Source organism: Lissotriton vulgaris, chromosome 12, assembly GCF_964263255.1.
Source record: "Lissotriton vulgaris chromosome 12, aLisVul1.2, whole genome shotgun sequence".
Classification (NCBI taxonomy): Eukaryota; Metazoa; Chordata; class Amphibia; order Caudata; family Salamandridae; genus Lissotriton; species Lissotriton vulgaris.
The window spans coordinates 146193333-146215123 of NC_141700.1; the positions used below are offsets into that span (position 1 = coordinate 146193333).

The 21791-nt window shown below is 43.5% G+C and overlaps 1 protein-coding gene across 1 annotated transcript in view; it reads right to left on the bottom strand.

Moving 5' to 3' along the window:
• TMEM79 (transmembrane protein 79) overlaps window positions 1-21791 on the bottom strand; it is a 60778-nt gene that overhangs the window by 12074 nt on the left and 26913 nt on the right. The window contains exons 2-3 of the mRNA XM_086947625.1: window positions 8915-9867; window positions 5914-6127 (exon numbers count right to left, since the gene is read on the bottom strand). Coding sequence (XP_086803751.1) covers window positions 5914-6127; window positions 8915-9743 — 1043 coding nt within the window. The 5' untranslated portion in view covers window positions 9744-9867. The remainder of the gene's footprint in view (window positions 1-5913; window positions 6128-8914; window positions 9868-21791) is intronic.

The window sequence follows — 21791 nt, forward strand, 5'->3', positions numbered from 1 at the left end:
TGCTGGAAATCAGTCACAATAAGTAAAATGGTTTCATTCAGTAAGGGAGACTTGAAGGTAAGGTTATAAAACCCACAACTCAGCTGTATTATGGTTTAGTGTACTGTAAAGGCTACCCTCCTTGAGACTGAGCCACGGGAATCACAAAAATACTGGCCCCTTGGCATCCCAAGATAAAAATGCCAGAAATAGTTAATGAGAGTAAAATCTATTTCACTAAAAACACTGCCAAAAAGTTGAGGTTTCACCATGTTTGCCTCCTACGAGATGTCTTCATATGCCTCCTTGAGCAGGCACTTCCCAGAGGAAGTCTTTGCTGTGGCATAAGGCAGCAAGTCTCTGATTTGTATGCCAATATCACCAGAGGACTCCCTCCTAGAGCCCTTGTAAAACAATGCAGTAATATCACACAGGAAATTAGAACTACCACAGGGTTGAGTTTTTCCTGGATGATATATTACCAGATCAATTAGAGTTCCAGAGGTCAGACTGGAGGATAATATGGTAGATCTGCATGCCCCTCTTCTAGGTATAAAATGCAGAATATTATGCTCTCCAGATGACACAAAATTTGCTAGGCTTTACCAAGTATTGGTTTTGCAGCGAAAACCAACAGGTCACTGCAGTAATTGTGCACAAGTTGGAAACTCGATAAGAACTAAAGCCTTGATTCATCATATCCACAGGAATACATGTTGGTCCTGTGGCATGTCTATGTCAAATGTGGGGCTGGTTTAAAGAACCCTTTACTGGAGCTCTGACCAAGCCAGAAGTCTACAATGATTGTCAGCAGTAGCCCAGCTGCATCCGCTGGTTCAAAACAAAGAACTAGAGTTATCTAACTGCTATAATAAGTGCCACATCTGCAAATAAGGAATAATCTACTTTAAAAGTTTGAATCATTTGATAACATTTGTTTTAAAAAACACCTTAGTTGAGATAAAATCTATGTGCAAAAGGTCCTCGAATGCGTACTATTACTCCCGGCTATAGTTGCTACATGCATTTTTAATCGGTGCTCGGTTTGTTACGGATAGTTTTATGCTTCTTTCTCCACATTCTGAAATGTCCACTGACCGAGCCATAGCAGGTCACCAATAGGTAAAAAAAAAAAATATATATCTATTAAGAGGTTATGCCTCAGAGTCCCTCATATGCAATGGCAAACCATTTTTGTTCAACTCCTAAGGATGCCACAACCGTGGATAACCAAAGTTAGAGTTCATCTTCCAGATTCAGTTTATCTACCACTTTTGTAAACCTTTGAATTTCTCCATTAAGTTTGCTTCTCGTGTGGTCAACCACAAGATATGTGGTTTTACTTCATACAGGAAAGATCATTTTCCTCTACCTATCTCATCCGGCAACTTCACAAGATAGGATTTCTTTCCAAGGGTGCTCATGTGAATAGGCCACTAGAAATAGGTTGGCATGGAGTGTTCTTGGGGTTTGTAGATGTGATGGGGATTATACATATCTTGGTTTCCCTTGCCTCACTCACAACTCCCTGCCACAGCTCAGGTGGGACAGGCCGTTCTCCAGCAGTCAGGGCTCCTCTGCCCCCGCAGTGGCTTGCGCCAGGTCTGTAGCTCCAGTAAACACAGGGGGTTGGCACAGGCCACACTCCTCCCAGCTGCAGCCGAGCTTCAGTGCAGCACTCTGGACCAAGTGCCGCTTCAGCTTCGGGCCCAACCCCGGGACAGTCGGACCACTCACTCCAGCGTCCGAGGAGGTCACCGTCCACCTACACGGCCAGGCTCATGGTCACCGGTCTTGCCGTGGTACTCTCTGCGGTCCGGGATCTGGCGCCCCAGGCATCCGACACCGCTCTCATGCCGCATCAGTGTTTGTCAGTCGCAGGTCGCCATGTTGAGAGGCGCACCTCCAACAACAGGGTGATGCCAGGCAAAGCTATGCGTGACCAATCTCATAAAATAAAACAATTTCTGTGTACTGTAGTGGACTTGCACACACTTCCAACCTTTTTGCTTAATTATTATGCTATATAATTTTTGATCATTGACCTGAAAGCAGCTAGTCACGAAATATCACTTTGACTTGGATCTCAATCTTTAGCAAATCATTTGTCCTCCATTTGGAGCCTTTGGAAATGTGTGGATGCTGCTTTATTTTGCATTGCGGCTGTTTATTTTGTCAAAAGGTTGGTGCCAACCACTCACAATCACCACCTCTGAAGTTTATTTTCCCACGGTTTGCTACCTTCTGGAACACTCTTATTGGTCTGCTTTCTTAGTTCAATGTCTCTTTTCTCTGATCCAAATAAAGCAGAACAAAAAGGGGGAGAGAACAGGAAAGTGAGGAGTGGGAACAAGTGGAGTGATGAGAAGGATAATGGAGGATAAGAGCAAAAGCATTAAAAGGGGACAGGCAGAGGAATGGAAAGCAGGACATACTTGAAGAGGGGAATGCGACCTGGGCAGGAAGGAAATAGGCTGGAATGAAAGACTTGGGGCTTGGCGTGGAAGGGCAATGAAACCTTGCCATTTGTTGCCGGGCCACTTCACAAAAAAAACCTCAATTGTTCCCTCTCGCCCACCCACTCCCTGTTCCGTCATCCCATCCGACCGGTATTTTAAAATGGCTTTAACTTTTGTATTTGCTACAGGGCTGCGCCACATTGCCAACGCACTTTTGCACAAATAAAATGTAACCATCTTGGATCAGTAAAAAAAGTAATAATAAATCAAATAAACCCACATACACATATATGGCACTCATGCCATTCTGTAGGCATATTTCATCGTCCATGCAAGTGCATAGTTAATCACATAACATGCCTGTACGGAAAGACGTGGCTGTGTCTTCATGCCTTTTCTTTTTTGCCAATGCTGCACTGAATAGGCAAAAAGAATTGGCCAAGCAAATAATGAAATGAAAAGATATTTATAAAGTGCATGGCTACCCGGGAGCGTCCCAGCGCTAAGAACCAACACGGGGGGAGCGAAAGCTAAGGAAATAGAAAAGTCTTGATTTGTTTACGGAAGGCCTGGTGATTGGGAATACTGCGAAGGTGAGGTGGCAGGGAGTTCCAAAGTTTGGCGGCATTATAGGAAAAAGCCATCCGCCACTTCTGGCCTTCTTGATTCTGGGGACCTCGGCAAATTGCAGTTCATCTGACCGAAGTTTCCTATTTTCTTTGTAGGGGCGGATCATGGCTGACTTAATGGGGGGGGGGGGGGGGGGGGGGGGGGGGGGGGACATCTCCCTTGCATTGATTTCTGAGCTATGCACAAGGTCTTGAATCTAATGCGTTCCTGCACTGGGAGCCAATGAAGAGAGATTATTGCCAGTTTTGCTGATTGTCTATTAGATAATCCCGTCAGAAGGCCGAAGCAGGTCGCTGCTGTTTTCCTGGCCTGTGTCCTGAAGTTCAGGACCTGGTCCAACCAGATGCCCAGTCTCTTGATCTCCGTCTTAGGGGCTGGAGGGGAGTCCATGCCGGTTGGCCACATCAAACTGGGGTTAATGCTGAGGGGGTTGCCCACCAACATGATCTCAGTTTTTCCGCCATTAAGCTTAAGCTGGGACATGTCCATCCAGTTCGAGATGTCCTCTAGGCAAGTGTGGAGATTGTTGATTTTATTGTCCGCTTGATTGAGTGCGACCACCAATTGCGTATCATCGACATAGGTCACTATACAGATTCCCGAGGGGGCTACAATGGCTGCCAGAGGGGCCATATATACACATTGAAAAGGGTTGGACTAAGCAATGAACCCTGGGGGACACCACTCGTCAAGAGGGTGGGTTCGGATAAGGTGTTTTCCTCAAAAACCTGAAAGGTTCTACCCTCCAGAAAGGAGCCCAGCAATTGGAGTAAGGTGCATGTAACTCCTAAACTCTTCAGATGGCCGTTTCGGTACTTTGACAAACTCGAAACCCTGTTTGGGAGGAGTGGAGCAGATTGTAGGTTTCGAGGAATCCTGAAAGGGTGTGATTGACGTATTTCTCTGCCCCTTTACCTATTCCAGGTAGAAGAGAAATAGGGCAGTAGTTGTCCAGATCTACTGGGTCTAGGTTAGGTTTCTTAAGTAGGGCTTTGACCATGGCCCTTTTCCAGTTAATAGGGACCATTCCTGTGCCTAGTGATGCGTTAATCAAGTCCGTCATGTTAGGGGCTATTGTAGCAACTACTTGTTTCAGGATACTGAGTGGCGCTGGATCCCTTGGTGATCCGCTCTTGACAGAGGACAACAAGGTAAGAAGAGTTTCCTGGGACAGTGGGGGGGGGGCGGGGGTGAAGGTCTCTAGGATGTGTTCAGGGGGTTGAGGGTCAGAGTTGGTCTGGATTTCTAATTCGTCATCCCTCAGTGGCAGGGATTCCAGAATATGTTGTACCTTAATGGTAAAAAAAGTTTGCCAGTTTATTGCACCATAGGCTGAAGGGGTCGAGTGCTATACGTCGTGCAGGGGTTTTCAGTAGTTTTTTTATAATAGTAAATGTTTCTCTGGTCGAGTTGGCGGCTGATAGAATCTTGCATTTGTAATAGGAGGCCTGGGCCTTTTTTGTTTTTGCTTTATAAGCACGGATAGCTGCCCTGTATTCCAATTTTTTTAAGGGAAGGAATTCTTTCCTCCACTGCCTTTCTTTAATCTTGCATTGCTGTTTTAATGTGCGCAGATTGGAGGAGAACCAGGGAGAATTGTGAGACCCGCCAATCTTTTTTATCTTAGTTTTTGGAAGGACAGAGTCGAGGGATTCCTCTATTCAATTAGAGAAGTCTTCATTGGCTTTAGCTGGGCAAGGATTGGGTCTGGCTTTGGTCCTTTCCAGTTCCTGGATCCACTTCTCTAAGGGGAGCTTGGCCCAAGAGCGTCCTTGGGTCGATGTTGATTGAATAGTGAATTTAGTAATCCGAGGGGACCAGGAAAGGGCGACCAAAAAATGGTCTGACCAAGGGAGAGGGGTAGGAGCGGACCCTTTGAGGTCCTCTAAACTAGAGAACACCGGGCCCAGAAGGTGACCTTTCACATTGAGTGGTATGTAGGATTTTTTGGGACAATTGGAGAGCTGTAAGGTCTCTTGTCAGCTGCATTAGCCGCTTGTGTGTCATCAAAATAGATTAGAGTAAAATTAGCTGCTGAGCTTGCCAGATTGGCTGCTGCTTCCAGTAATGACTCGTTAAAGGATCCAATTACTCCCGGGGCACAATAGATGAGGATGCCTGTGAATGATAGGAGTGGCGTAGGTTCTATGTTGAAGTGGGCATTCTCTCAGTTTGCGACTAGGTTCCCAAGCAGATGGCAGGTGAATTGTTCCTTGTGGATTATAGCAATCCCGCCCCCTCTGCCTGTAGTACGATCGACCCTTTGCATCACAAAGCCTTGAGGTAGGGCTTGTACGATATCTGGTTCGGAGCTGGCATTAAGCCAGGTGTCCGTGAAAAACAGCACATCTGGGTTTAAGTCTTTAAGGAGCATCCAGATCTCTGTGATATGTTTAGGGAGGGAACTGCAGTTTAATAGAAGAATTCTGAACTGCTCGTGTGATGTAGTGGGCCCTGAGCTATAAGAAGGAAATTTGTTCATGCAATGAGGGCATCTTTCGGGACAGTTTTTCGGTGAGATGGAGTGGGTGTAAATGATTCAGAGGGCTCTGTTAAGATATTTGAACTGGGTGTTGGAGTAATGGTACTGTTTAAGGGGAAAAGATGCAGGGGTACTGGCCCCTGGTCAACAAGGTGCGATTGATTGGCTTTGCTGATGATGGTTTCGGCAATTCTTGCATTTCTAAACATTTTGTAGAAGGCGGCCCTGAATAATGTTCTGGGATTTCACCGGTTTCCTACATTTTGGCAATTTCAGTGTCTGTTTTAAATTCAGATCCAGACTGCAGTTAAAAATTGCACATCAAAAAAATGGCTAAACATGCTAGGAGTACATGCTTCTTACCGTGCTAGTGCGAAGAGGCCAGTCAGCAAGGGAATCAACTTCATGAGCTCCTGGGGCAGATAGGTTGCCAGCACGGCCAAGTTGAAGTAGTACAGAACGAAGAGGTAGACCGACTGCGTCACATAGCGTCGGTGTATCTCCACTTCCCTCTCCCTTTTACCAAAGGGATCTAAAGAGGCGGCACAAATCCGTGAAATGCCATAAACAATCAAGCCTATAAAAAAGGAGAAAGAAAAAAAGTCAAGCACACACTTCACAGAAGGCCAGCGGATCGAAGCAGTCCTTACTTATAACACTACAAGCCTTTGCACAAGTTAGGTGGTGGTTACCGTATTCGGTTGGAACAGAAGAACAGAACTACAAGTTGGTTGGTTACCACATCTGAGAATACGTGCCTAGTAAATGGCCAAACCATACTGAAACTGGAGCAGTAATTCAATACACAACGTTATTCCACATTCCGGGTGGGGGGGGGGGGGGGGGGTAAAGAGTCAACGTAATGGCAGGGTGATATTGCACTGGAAGAGCAACTCTGGCTACAGACTTACCACGTCCATTACCATGTAGATTGTGATAGACCCATATGTCTCTTGTACCCGTACCTACTCTCGGTCATGCTTTATTTTTTCAGTTAACTACAAGCAGTTGAATTTTAAAAAAATGAAAAAACATCTGTATAAAGAACAATTTTGATTAAGGATATTATACATAGAGGGCAGGAAAGGACAACCCGAATAAATTGAATTGTAATGAGTTCCTTTAAAGAAGAACATTTACACCCCCTCCTTTTGGATCGTTCCCTTTGTGACAATACTAGCAGCAAGAAAGGGAAGACTGAAAGAAACCCTTGTGAGGATTTCCAGTCTGCCCCCGCCTTACCAAACTCCGTCAACACAGACATACATCGGGATGTGGCTCTAAACCAAAGGCTACTGGGTTCACATGATTGCGGATCAAAACCTTATTCCATTTGATGAGATGGTTGAGACGCTGGGCAATCATATTGTTCTGACTCACTCAGTACAGCTGATGGACAGAATGACACCAGAGGTGGCATAACCCAAGGGTCCACTTTCCGATCTCTGCCTTTTCAAATGTGGTGTAAAGTGATGCAGCTGGCTTAAATTTGTCGGGCAACAATCCGTAGTTCGCAGAACAAACATTTCTAGGAAAAAACTTGTATCAGGTGGTAGATCTGATGAAATAGATCTCTAAGCCATGCCCAATGTCAGACATCTAAAAAGATTGTTCTGAAATAATTTTCCTCTGGGTTTGGGTGAACGAGGTGGGCAGACCCCTGACAGAAGGTTGGTCACACAAAGGGATAGAAATACCCTGTCCCCCTCAGACAATAGTCTATATTTTGCCATGCAGTGCATCGACAATATCCAGCAATGCTTTTCCAAAGACTAACTTATAGTTCGGGTTCTAAAGAGGAGACACATCAATGCATTCTTACCCCAACTCTGCAATAGGTTCTCCATCTGAATATGTTGGTCAGAATATCAATTTACAAAAACATCATGGCCGAAAAAGCAACGACAATGGGAAGGGAAGTATACAAAGTTAAGTGTAGGCTTAACTCCACATTGGCCACTGGATGGGCCTATGTCCTGTAAGAGTCGGATTCTAGGCACTTGATTAAGTAGATCATACAAAAATGTATTAATCATCAAGACATCTGTTAAGCAAAGTTATGGATCTTAAATCGATAACTAGCCAATAACAGCCCATACAAACTTCACTTAAAAAGGGAGATGATAAAGTTATGTCCAAAACATAAAAAACAATACATTTTGTTATGATAAGCATTTCACAGATTACATCATATATCTCATCAATGACATCATCCAAGTTACTAAGTATTCAGTTGGAACAGAATTACAAGTTGGTTGGTTTAACCACATCTGACAAGCCGAATGTAGGTTTCTGCTCTGTAAGTACGGGGTTTCAGGCCGAAATCCTACTGGGAGAAAGGTCTGTCTTAATAAGCATCGTTGACTACACAGCCTGGGCCCAACCTTCTCGGGAGGAATGTGGGGAGGAGAAACATCCCATGCACTAACACCCCACACTCCATACATATACTCAGTTATGCAGGTAAATTGTAGCACACAGGATATCACACTCCTCCCTCCCGCCACAACACACACATCCCAATAACACTGCCGATATTTACCCAGGACCACCAATCTCGTTGCACTCCTACCATGAGACGCAATATGCAAAAACAGCGGCCAACCTACATTACAATCCAAATGAGTCACAGAGAATGCATATAACATCCATCACATAACTACTTGGGTCAGCTGATCACCGGAGGGACCACACAACACTCGCCAGACAAGCTACAGGGTAAGGGTGTACCTGTTTGAGAGTACACGTTTCTACTATAATACTATAAGGATACCATTTCATTCCAACTTTCAGACACCATGGGGAACTTCGACACTTTAGGCTCTCTCAGACATAGCTGAACCTTCCACCTAATTTAGGGCAACTCAACCCGTGCCAGTGAGTTCAGGTACATCTCTGAACCTTCACAGTAACTAAGGAAAACACTACCAATGTTAGTCGGCTCGGGTAAACCCCAGCCCTTTCCGCCCAACGTAGTCAAATGCAACACATTTCTGTGGCTCAGTTACTCCTCTGAACATGTAACAACGTACACCAGTTATACAATCATACCACCAAATCCCCGCAAATCACAGACACACAGAAATAAACAAAATCAGGACAAATAAAGAAACTGGCATCATCCAATCCAAATATATCCATGGCATCTCTCATCAAGACTACAACCTATATTCTAAACCTCCCTCTCAACATCTCATGTGTACATAGACAATATGTTAACTTATTATCCATTGGCTCCATTACATTTGAGCATCCGATTTTATTTGCAAGCAACAACTGGTGAGTCCTAAATCAAATCCCGAAAACAATCCCTGCTCCACATGCTACTTCCAGAACACAGTTTGAACTGAGTGGTTCTACTTACCTATGATAATAGGAAATGTGGCAAACACTCCACACCGCATGGTGTATACCAGCCTCGTGCCAACGGCCGGCATCAGTGGGACATCAAAAGGCAGGAAGACATAAGCACCATATAGGAAACAAGGGAAGATCACAACAGCTGCGAGAAAGGAGGCCACAGCTTTCAGGCTACTACGGGTGCAGCACTGACAACCACAGCATCTGGGGCTTGGGGCGGCCTCTTCAACCAGGCTGTAGTCAGAGCCAGCTCTGCAGGGATGCATGCTGTACTGGGTGTCGCTGGTGGGGCTCTGGCAGAGGAATGGTTGCTTTTCTGAGTCAATGGGTCCCATTTCGTATGCCTCAAACTGCCCTTTCTTCTTCTGAATGCTGCTCAAGGATGCTTGATCGTGGTTCTGAGCCATGACATGTCTCCCGGATACCACCTGAACACTCGGCACAAATACCTGACTCGCAAGGTCAGGCATCAAATTCTCTTCTTCTTCCTCTTGTTCTTTGACATTTTCAGCCTGATGACCATCTGGCAGATCTTCTTTGTTACTGGACAAAGTGCCCAGCCCCTCGTCTGCACTGAGCCTTCGATCCAGTTCAGGTAGCTCCTTTCCTCCCTCTGCCACAACCGTGGCCAGCTTGACATCATCGCTTAAGGAGTTGTTCATGGTTTGTTCCCATTGCAAAGTACTGTTATTGTGGTCAAATGAACAATCTTCTTCAGCCTCCTGGTCTTGGTCGCTGAAGTTCACTTTATGGCTCAAGAAGGGACTTCTTCCCTCTCCAACATTTGGGCTTTCGCTACCGTGGGCAGGCTGAGGGGCAACAGTGGATGCCATCTTCCAGGTACCAAATGGGCTCTTCCGTCATAGAAAAATAAGGTTCACTGATGTGATTATTTTTTGAAGATTAGCTTCTGTGTTGTCTGAAGGTTTTCAAAAAAGGTTTACTGCCCTTTTCATCCTGCAAAAAAACAAAACCGATCTTGAGTCAGTAAGAACTGGAAACAAAACAAGGTCATTATGCTGGCGCCAATTGGCCTTAATGTGACAGACTGCCACAGTTCTTCACCAAAATGATGATACTTTTCATCGCTACATACCCTCACAAACCACCCATCTCCAAGGAGCTATTGATTGCACTGCATCATCCTACCCAGTTTCTAGAGACACTCTACAATAGCGGCTTACAGACAACACAGTTAATTTTGTGTGTATCACAATCAACGTACCCTTTGAACGCTCACCTAAAAGCCCTGCTAAGTGTTCTGAGGTGCCACTCTCATGCAGTGAACTTCACCAAGGTTGCTTTCTTCACACTTCGCGCACTGGTGGGTCATCATGCAGAGCTCCGTTGCACCCAACTTTCTACACACTTCATCTAAAATGGCCTGCCCCAATTTTTGGGGATCCTGCAATTGGACCACCTGTCCTTTTTACACAGATCTCTACCCAATATTTCCATCACACATTCACCATGATGAATGAGGTCCAAGTATTTTTTTCCCCACTGTACAAATTCTCTAAAACACTCCCTATACAACAATCCTTCCCACCAAACTCTGCAATCCTTTGATCAACCACCACTCTCTACTCTCTCCAATCTCACTGCACTTCCTCCACCATCTGAGGTGAATCCGGTCAGTGGTTTTGTATTTCATAGTACTAATTAAAAGGTGCTGGTGGGATATGATGCAGTTACATTCAACAACAAGGTTTGGAAAAGCCAATAGGTCTGGATTTTTGTAAGGGGAAGTGTTTGGTAACGTTGGTGCTTTTCTTAGTGACAAATTCAAAGGATATAGAGTGCATCTTAAAAAGACCAGGGAGCTGTGTTAATCTCCTGAGGATTTTGGTGGGCCACACATAACCCTGGTCAACAAATCAATACCTTCAATATTACGTGAAGAACATTTGTCTCCACCAAAAGGACATAAAATATTTTATCATCAAACACTTAATATGTTCATTTTAATAAAGCAAATATCGGGTTATTAGCATCTACTAATCAGAATCATAAGCATCAAATAATATTCAAATCAGATTAAATCAAAGAATTATAAATTAGAGGACGAGCCGGCACGGGGTCACCTACAAAAGGAATAGCCAATGCAGAGTGAGAACACCTTTCTCTCCCAGAAAAAAGAACATTGTGTTCAACAATTAGAACTCCTGCTTATCTAGAAATAAAATGGTACTGTGTCACAAAACAAGTTGGCAAATAACATTAGACTACATTAGCTATCTAAATGTAGATAAACACAAGTTCTATCTAGAAACATAAATCTTGTTGTGTGAATGCAAACATTTAATATATGAAAAGACTTCCCCAGTAATAAGCAACGTTTTGTGTGTTGCCCACAGCTGTCATTGAAAACAAAATTACATAAAAAATAAACATCTTGGGCAACCACAATTGGCGTGGTGCCCCCTTTCAGGATAGCCCTCATCAGCAGACAGGCTGCAACCTCTAAGAACAGTATTATAAAAAGAATCAGCAGATGAAGTTTCCTTTGAAGGTGGTAATCCAAACATACGTACTAGATACTTTTGACATGGTCCGGTGTTTTGGATGCATTTTTAAGGTTGTAAGAACAGGTATTTCCTTTTTTGAACAAAAAAACTGCAAATCCAACACGTGACAGCAAAGCGAAGCAAATGAGCGAGCAAGGGTGGTTTGAGAGTACCGTGGTGTCTAAGCGACAACCTAACACATCCAAAGTGGATGCACTTCTTATATCAAAAAGCCATAAATCTACAAAGTAAATACATTGAGGAACTTGCACTGCGTCTTAATTTCAACCTACCGGTCATATCCCATGTGAGCGTAACAAAAGGACTAGCTGAAGCACCATCATCAAGACCTAATGCGAACACAAATGGCATAAAGTAACCATTTCAGAATCCCATGGAAATGATGAGAGCCCATCCACGCAATGACAGGCCGATCAGCTCTGGTGGCCACAGGACAGACAGGGGCTGCTGAGCTCAAACCAGTATTCCCACAAATGCTTTTTCTCTGTGTGCAGAAACCAAATCTATTTGTGCACGCTCGACTACAATCTGAGCAGAAACAACCCTATTTGCTTTGGGAGTGTTCAAAGTGAGCAATCTTTCCCTTCTGAGCCAGATCTGTATGGGGGAATTATCCAAGTTGTGTCTAACTCAGGGGTATGTTCTCAGCATCCCGAGGCTCTCACAGGAATGCAGTTAAATAATTTAGAACCCTATCTGTGGTGAAATAACCCGACCACTGGCTACTCAATAATTAATGCTTCCCCACACCACACTGAGAATACCTCGGCACCGATCTGCTATCGATTCTAGATATGAAGTCATTCCGGCTCATGAAGACTGGGTTAAATTCACCTGAGAAATTGTTAAATACCCAGAGAGAGCATTGCCCAATAATTCAGCTGAAGGTGACCATGTACATTATATGTTTAAAAGTGTTAAATATGAAAAACACTCACATTCACTTCCTACCAGATTCTTCTGGATTGCCTTTCGCTGTACACTGATCAGTACAGAGCGGTCTCAGCCAATGCCCATCACAGCACTGCCAAAGGATTATTTAGAACACACATCATTCTCCTGAACGTCAGTAGAGTCCACAAAAGCGTGGCCATCTGATGAGTGGTGGGGGAATAACTGGGTGGCAGGGAATGGTAGACATTGTGAGCAGAGGCTGAAGTATTCTCTCCTGATGGTGGAGGCCAATGTTCGGTCGAGCCTGGGCAGCGCATGTGCTGCTCTGCGAGGCATGCTGTTTTGGAGTACGGAATAAAAGCCCCGCCCACTCTCTGCCAATATTTGTCATTGGCTTGTGCCATTGTCCTTCGTAAATGCTGGCCTCTGATTCATTGATAGGGTTGTTAGTCCCTCCTTAGTACCGCCTTGTCTTCATTTGTAAGCTCCCATGAGGACTGGCCCTTTTACTTTGGTTGTTACATGGTATTCTTTTTTAGTCTGTAGGCACTATTTTCTTTAAATAATTTCTTCGACTGCAGGCACAAAATTTCCTGTAACATGAGCGCTTTCACTTTCTAAGAAGCCCGGGACAATGGCGGCCGATTCTTTGAATAGGTCTCGCATTTCCAAAATAGATAAATAAAAGGCATTGCTATTTAAAATGCCAATAGCTAAAACTATTGCAAATGCTTGTGCTATTCTGTATAAGAAAAGCCTAAAGTAGTACATAAATCAGCTTCAGGTTAGGCCCTCATTAAGGAGATTCTAGAAGGGTGTGGAGAAACATGAATGAAGGACAGACTGCATTGATCTGCACTCATCTGAGGGATCACTTGTGCCACACAGATCTGTTCCTCTCTACTGGTTCTATGTCACAATATTGTACATAGAAATGTCATCTGTCGTAAGGATCAGATACTCTTTACAGAACGATTGACCCATTGGATGCAGATTTTAAGGCAAGATACGCATTTCAGACGACAGTCTGACAGTGAGATTCTGGTGCCAAACCTCACCATCTGCCTCTGACCAGTGCACAAGTCTCCGTAGACTGCTGTGCTGAACTCAGTTAGCTTGACCAAACTGGTCAGAATTACCGCTAATACATCCCTCAAGGTCACTTTACTCTTTTCTAAAAGGCACGGAAATGGTGTAAGAGGCCAGTTAAGTTGTAGACCTGTCATTGTGGGTGATCCAAATTACTCTGGGTGCGGCGTTAAAACTGAAGCTGGGTGGGTGTGCACGTGCAAATCTGAACTGTAGCTCCAACCACTGTAGTTGACATCATTTGCCACTGGTGTCCTGGGATTCGTCCTATGTTTCTGCAAACTGGGCGTAGTACACCCTTTCCGCACTCGAATCTCAAGATAAAGAGGCTTCTCGGGAGGTAGTGTGGTGGGGATAGATCTCAGAAATCAACAGTCACCCAACAGGCAGAATAATGTAATATCCAGCCCACAGCTGATCTTTTAAATTTCTTTAATTTCAGAGCAAAACCTAAGACTACAGAGCTCTCATTTAAAAATGCCTCCACAACAAATAACCACGGATGGTGCCCTTGCCCATTGTAATAATCTAGCTGAGTTTTTCCACGGGAAAATATACACTCAACCTTCCCTCCCACAGACAGTCATAAAGACCTGGGCCTAGATGTATCAAGCAGTTTGCGATTCGTTAAGGCCGAAATTCGCAGAATTTCGGCCTTAACGAATCGTAAACTGAAATTTTGCATCTTTTGAGATGTATGTGTGATTAGCAAAATAAGGAATCGCAATAAATTGCGATTCCTTATTTTGCATCAGCATTTAAGGAATCGCAAATGTGCGATTCCTTAAATGCCATGTATGAAGCTTTTTTTTTTAGCGAATTGAGGTTAAGGACTCGCAAATTAACACGAACTTGAGGTTCGTGTTAATTTGCGAAATCCTTTAAAACAACAAAATATCACTATTTTGAAGGTGGCATGTGGCACACATACATGCCCATAGGGCATGTATGTGTGCCATATGCACACACATGTAAGTTTCAGGGGTGCAGCAGGGTGTCCATAAGACACCCCTGCACCCTTGAAATAATTCTCAAATTGCGAATAGCAAATTGCGAATTCGCAATTTGAGAATTACTGCACATTCATTCCTATGGGCCTCCTGGCCCATAGGAATGAATGGGAAAATTATTCCTTAATTGCGATTAGCAATTTGCTAATCGCAATTAAGGAATGTTAAGGAATCGCTAAAATATAGCGAATTCCTACATACATACCATTTTGCACTTCTCTAATAGCGATTCCTTACCAATCGCTATTAGAGAAGTGCAAAACGATTTCTTGATACATCTACCCCCTGGCTCCTATCACTGCCCCATCCTATTGTACCCAAGCAGTGAAGGAACAAATCCCTCCGTTGGACCTTAAAACATTAGAAGCCATCATAGCTGGTGTTAACTCAGGCTCCCCCAGGGACCCCGCCCCTCTCATGCTCTGACCTCAGTCACTGGAAACAATCTCCCAGTAATTCTCGAATTGGTCAATGCTTCCATCTCCACTAGAGTGGTTCCCCCGGCATGGATATGTGCAATGGTGAAAGCTCTTCTTAAAAAAAACAATCTTGACCAGGATAATCTGGGGAATTATAGCCCCATCGCCCTCCTCCCTATGCTTGGTAAAATCCTGGAGAGGCACGTCAATACAGTCTTAGCAGGGTTTTAGAATCCAACAAGCTACCCCACCCTTCGCAGACAGGCTTCTGTCCCCAACATGGGCCTGAACCCGCTCTTTTAGCAGTGATTGAGGATTCGAGGGGAATTCTGGATCAAGGTGGTACGGCGGCTATCATCCTCCTGGACCTCAGCGCTGCATTGGACACCGTCAACTATAATACGCTCACCCATAGACTTAGGAGTCTTGGGGTGACGGTTTGTGTCATTACATGGATGCAGTCCTTTTTAGAAGACAGGTCCTTTCAGGTCTTTGAAGGTGATATCATCTCCAACCGTATGTCCCTCAGTTGTAGTGTGCCCCAGGGATCCTCCCTGAGCCCCACACTGTTTAATGTCTAAGAGTCCATTGGCAGAGATAGTCTGTCCATTTGGCATAAAAATCATTACCTACAACGATGACACTGAGCTCGTGGTGGCTTTATACCATCCCAGAAAGTCATCTGGCGGCCTAAGACGTTGCCTAGAGGAGGTAGCCAAATGGATGGAGCTCGCTTGCCTAAAACTCAATGGGGACAAGACAGAGCTTATACTCCTCAGTAACTCAACAACTTTCAACTCAGAGCGGCTTTGGCCTAACTGCCTTGGCCCTGCTCTGGAACCAAAAAACCAGATTAAAAGCTTGGGCATATGGCTGGATCGCTCACTGAGTTTTGATTATCAGGCAGCAAAATTATCGGCCACGTGCTATGGCTTACTGAGGATGCTCGCCAAAACACTCACTCTCCTCCGTTCTAGGCAAGAATAATAATGGTCCAGGCTATTGTCCTATTTCATCTGGAGTATGGGAACGCCCTCTATTTAGGAGCTCCCCAATCCACAATCTCCAAGCTCCAGATCCTCCAAAATTGTGCAGCTCGCCTGCTCCTCCAGATCTCTTACTGGCAATCTGCGAAGCCTGAACTGAGGAGCTTTCACTGGCTGCCTATCAGGGAGAGAATCAAATTTAAGGCTATGTGTATCACACAAGTCCTTCTGCGGGAATGGACCGACAATCAGTCGATCTAGGATCACCCCCTACCGCCCAAGCAGAAACCTCAGTTCGGCTTCCGGCTCTCTCGCCATGCTCTCAAAAATAAAGAGAGCTAGATATGGCAGGCGTTCCTTCTCTTACAACTCAGCTAAATTATGGTACGCTCTCCCTTCCCACATACGGGGGGAGCCCAACTTGATGCCCTTTGGAAAACTCCTCAAATCCAGTTTTTTCCAAAATTCAACTTAATCATTGGTTCGCTCAGTCCGCGTCTGAAATCAGCGCTGGGATGCCTCAGGGTAGCTATGCGCTTTATAAATGCTTTTCCAATTTCAATTTGCAATCTTCAATGAGGTGCGTCACCCCTCAAAGTACCCCCTCCCCACTTATGGAGCTTCGAAATGTCAAAAGACACTGAACTAGAGTGTAGATATAATTGGATCTTCATTTTTGAATAATAAGTGTCAGAGTGCAAAGATTTTCTTAGACCACGGCCAGCAATGCAGGATGTTGAGGTTGCCAAATGCCAATGCAGTCTAATCTTTTTGGAGAATAAATGGATATATGATGAAGAAAATATTCCCTTTAAGTCATCAATTTAGAAGTGGTATCGATAAATTGACGACATCTTAATTGTGGGTCGGGACTAAGGCACAACTAAAGAATGTTTTGAATGGCTAAACCAACATACCCTAGATCTGAAGTTTTCAATGACGTTCAATTCAGCCAGGCTCAATTTCCTGGACCTAATAGTACAAGCACATGAGAATATTATGACGGTGAATCCGTTAACCAAACCAACAGACTGTAATGCAGTATTACATTTTTTGAGTGGACATCCACAGTCTCTGAACGACAATTTGCCGAACGGACAATTCTTGAGGATCATGAGAAATGGTTTCCTCAAAGAGAATTATTTTTTGAACGTGAACATCTTTGCAATAAAGTTAACACAGAGGCTTACCCTAAAAAATTAGTTTAATACACCATGACAAGAGCATGGTTTACTCCCAGGGAGACACTACTCAAGTCTAAAGTTAGAGAAAGTATGAACCCTTTGACGTGTATTAACTTTCAATCCCAAAGCGAAGATCATAAGTATTATCAAGAAAAATTAAAAACTTCTTGCAATTTTTTTTATTTATCTGGGCTTTTATTCTCTTTCACAAGAAAAAAAATCTTTGTGAGATTCCCTAGTGAAAGCCACTAGACCAAAGCAGACTAGAAACCTTTCCTACGTGTTAGGCCTCCCTAAACCTGTGGGCAATTTCAGATGCTGAAACTGGCATGTAAATTCACCAATGCTAAAAATAAAAAAAAGTAAAATTCAATTAATGGTATATCAATTACACAAACTGAATTTTTTAACTGCAATACGAAAACCGTAATTAATTGTAATAAGTGCCCCTGTGACAAGGTGTATATATAGTCCAGACAAAACAGTCCTAGATATAGCAGCATAGGTGAAGTATAAAGTGTTGCGCTCCTGGTTATCCGCTGGTTCAACATTTCCAAGAGATGAAGCACTAGGAAAACCATCTTAAATGGTCTGACCTATTTCTAACAACTAAACAAGAAAGGGGGATCTGTATCCTCAATATAATTTTTTTTTTTTTTTTTTTAAACAATCCAAGAAGGACTGAAAAATGTCACACCTTGGGCCTGAATGTTATTACGAAATGTGGTCTTTGATTTGTTAAATCCTTTCCATAGTCTTGTAATACAGTCCGTTCTTCGTAAGTTGGTTGGGTACATGGTTAGGTCCGGTGTAGGTTAAGGTCCCTACCCACATGCAGAGAGCCAACGCTGTTAATGTCCCTACATTGTGTAATTGTTATTTTAGAGGATCTCAAGGAGCAATTTAAATTCCATAATATGCGCTTCACCCAATGTGTTTGATTTGTGTAATTCTCAGTAGATAGTTCAAAATTCACGAATAGAGCGGTCTACCCCTAGTGTTGAAGTTTGTGCCAAAGTAAATGTGAATCCTCCGGCAACATGTTAAATTGCGTTATACTTTGGTGGAACGATTATAATTATGCAAGGTATATCACATATAATACTAAGGAATTTGTACACCTTAAGATGGGTGCCACAGTTGCATACATTCACCTGTTTACCTGGACACTACTCTGCCTCCTTTGAGCGCACGCATGTTTATTTCCCCATGGGCACATCAGCTTTGAAAATAGATTATGACTGCATGCAGGAGGATTAGAGAATGCCCGGGTGGCGGAGAGGTTTCAAAGGATATGGTGCGGAACTAAGATACTCAACACCAAGTGCAGGTAAACATTCAGGGGTCCATAGTATTTGAGTCGGGTTATACCCAGAGTGCTTAGGGAGGAGTTTATTCTTTCCTGGTTTTGTGCATTAATATTCACCAGAGGAAAAGATCTTAGAGCCAGTGACAACTTTGCTAAACTTACTGTGGTCAGAAAGGTTTTGCTAATTGACTGGCATGGTGTGCAAGTAGTTACAGTTGGGGTTGACGCAAGTGGTGGCGCGCACTTGTCTTGCATACCGCACAATGGAAAGGAGTTGTGTCGTTGCAAGTCATTCACTCTGATATTTATATTACATGTATATTTCTCTTCTATCTCGGACACACATGCAGAGATCTGCCATGGGAATATATACCGCATTGGTGTAAAGTAACAAGGTGGGATATTCTTGGTGTTTCCATGTATGTGGGACAGATATAAGACGTCATGGACACTATACTCCCACTACTAATCCACTATGATGGTGGAGTCCTAGAAATGTTGGTGGCCAGATCAACTTTTAAGCACTTTAGAACAGAAATGGAGGACTATAGTTGCAATTTGCTCACTCTGGTGATGTTTAATTTGTGCACGGTATAAAGGAACAATGTTACTCTTGACAATGATTGTGACTAGAGGTAACTTTGTCTTTCCGTGGTCCTGAGGAGGCTAATAATGATTGAGGCTCAAGCGCGTCGACCTTTTATGTAGGAAGCTATGAATGGAAAACAATATGCACATTAATTATGAACCAGACATTTAAAGAAGTTTGAGTGACTGTTCCTCTTTGTATTCCCTGCTTCATGAATGGACCCCATCCCGGTGGATTTGGTTTTAAAACGACATTTGCACCACCATAGCTTGGAAATAGCTCACTTAGAGACCAGAAATATGTATTGTATGGTAAGTCTATTTTTATGAATATATGTGTATATAATTTCAGGAAAAGTGCTTACGTTAGGTTCATTTCATGGTCATGTATATTACGTGTATGCAGTCGTACATCAAATGTTGATGAAGAAAGAACAAAAGTCTAAGTAGAAATTATGTTTTGAACGATGCACCTTGTTTTGGCCAAAATGCATAAGCATTTTTTTTAATCTCTGATGGTGGTGTGTTTTAAGCATCACAATTGATTGTTTATGAACAGGTTGCGTTCCAATGGAAAAGTGCAAACCTATCAGACTATTTTCTGTATATATTTGTCCCCCAATTGGGCCAGTCCATATTCTATTGTTTTAACAGATACCAGGCTCTGTGGTGTTATGTGAGCAAACCCTTGTCTTTGGTTACAATCTTGATTCCACTTCCTGCACCTTTAACTAACTATTACATGTTTTTCTCACTGCTTTTTCCCTATGCCCCTTTTTTCTATAATTCTCTTAATCTTATTTACAGCTTTTCTGCTTTTCTCTCTCTTTATCTGGGGCAGAGTCTGATGAATAAAAAGGAGTGCCAGTGGGCCGCAACTGCAATTATCAGCTCAACTTAATCACTGGATATAGGCATGCATCAAGCACAGGTCAAGATAGGATAATCAGTTCAAACATCTTTCACCAATTCAATTCAGTTGAAAAATACCTTTATTTCGGCTCAATAGCCATAAAAGCACATAAACAACAATCATACAATTATCAATAATACAATATACAATATAATACAATCATCAATGAATCACGCTATAATGAAAATACACATAAGATATAGTACCAGACTTATAATTATAACAGCCTTTAGACGAGGCAGTCTTACATGCAACGGTTCCATTAAAACTTTAAAATATAAATATGTTTAATCAGTGAGGTTTAAAAAAAGGGAGGGTGGGGAAAGCCAATCAGGTTTTAAAACATTTAGGGTCAGACTAGGGACTGTTTTGCGTAGTATGTGCATTATGAATCACATGTCAACCATAATGGTTTTCGGTTGCTTGTTGGGGGGTGAGAAGGGGGGGGGGGGTGGGGGGGGGGGGGGGCTCATATTTTTGACCCGACTCTCCACATGGCCAACAAATAGCGGGTAAGTGCGTAAATCAGTGGCTAATTGGAAACTGTCATTTATATGCATAGGGCAACTTTATGCTCTCTGTGCCAAATCTGGCATAGCAGAAGTATCCAGCAATGCCTGCTGTACATATAGGCTGGGCAGAAAAATTGCATGCTCTACAGCACCACCAATTGTCAGCCCTGGGGATTTTTTCCCACTTAGCAGTGAACGAGTGGAGGGGTAAGGTCCTATATTGAAAAGACGAACACAGGCGCCTAGCTAGGGGCGCTCTAACTCATTCAGGAAGTCTCCTCCAATGAAAGAGTCTCTGACTAAGAGAAAGGCATCGATCAAGGTGCCTTGGCTTGTCTGGCTGTGCTGTAAAGAATCTCTATGCTAACAACAGACTCATTTATTGCTGGTCTTGGGAGACTGCCCCGGCCTCACCCGGGCGCTCCACAGAATTGTCATCCCAAGGTGGTTTCGACACTCTTCATCCAGGGTATATTGAGGAATCCCACTAGACTGGGTCTTTCTTCTAAACGGCTTCCCGATATGAGGGTAGCTTTGGGGTAGCCCAGATCATCCTCCCAAAAAAACACAGGATAAGGTGTAGGACAATTTTTGTCAGATAGGGCTCACAACCCGAGATCACATCTGAGGCGGAGGAGGGGAGTGCTTATAGGAACGCCTAATAGATGATGCATAAATACATTTTCTACTAAATCTAATGTGGATACATCCAAATGACCCCACAGCTCTGCTCTTAAGGAAGCGGACCCTACGGCTTGATGTTGTTAAACCAGTAGAGCCGGCTGTGCAGGTCGAAACAGTGAGCTGTGCGATAACTTAATTATGCCTCCCATAACTTGCTCTAGCTTTAGCCCGCGCTGCACAACGTGAGCATGCCATCCAGATGTTCAGTTAAAGTGATGTCCAGATACATAAAAAAGTGTGCACTCTCTCTCAAGGAGAGTCTCTGCTAGTGTCTTATTGCCCCTAGTTGAGTAGCCTGGGTTCAAAATCATATACTTTGTCTGGCCCACTTTTATTTCTAGGCCCACACCTTACAGAAGTACTCGAAATGACCAAAGAGTCTTTGTAGGCCCATGGGAGACTTGGAAAGTAGGAGGGTATTGTCTGCAAACATGAGGGCGGAGATCCTCATGTTTGTCAACCTAGGGGCTTTGTTATCGCTCTGTCCTAAAAAAAATGTATACGGCTGTTGACACAAAGTGAGAATAACCTAGGAGTAACCCTGCTAAACAGCTTTTGTGAGCTGTCGAGGAGACTTATGGGTCTACAGTTGACTGGCAAAGGTGCAAAGATAGGCACTCCAAATGTCGGCCTCACTCGGAATAAATCCCCTTGAATTTAATTTAGTCCCAGCGCTTTATTTGGTACAAGTCCCATTGATGGCTATACTTATTTCCTGAGCTGTGATTTCCTGTTCATTGAAATCACGCCCAGCGGCAGGAATTT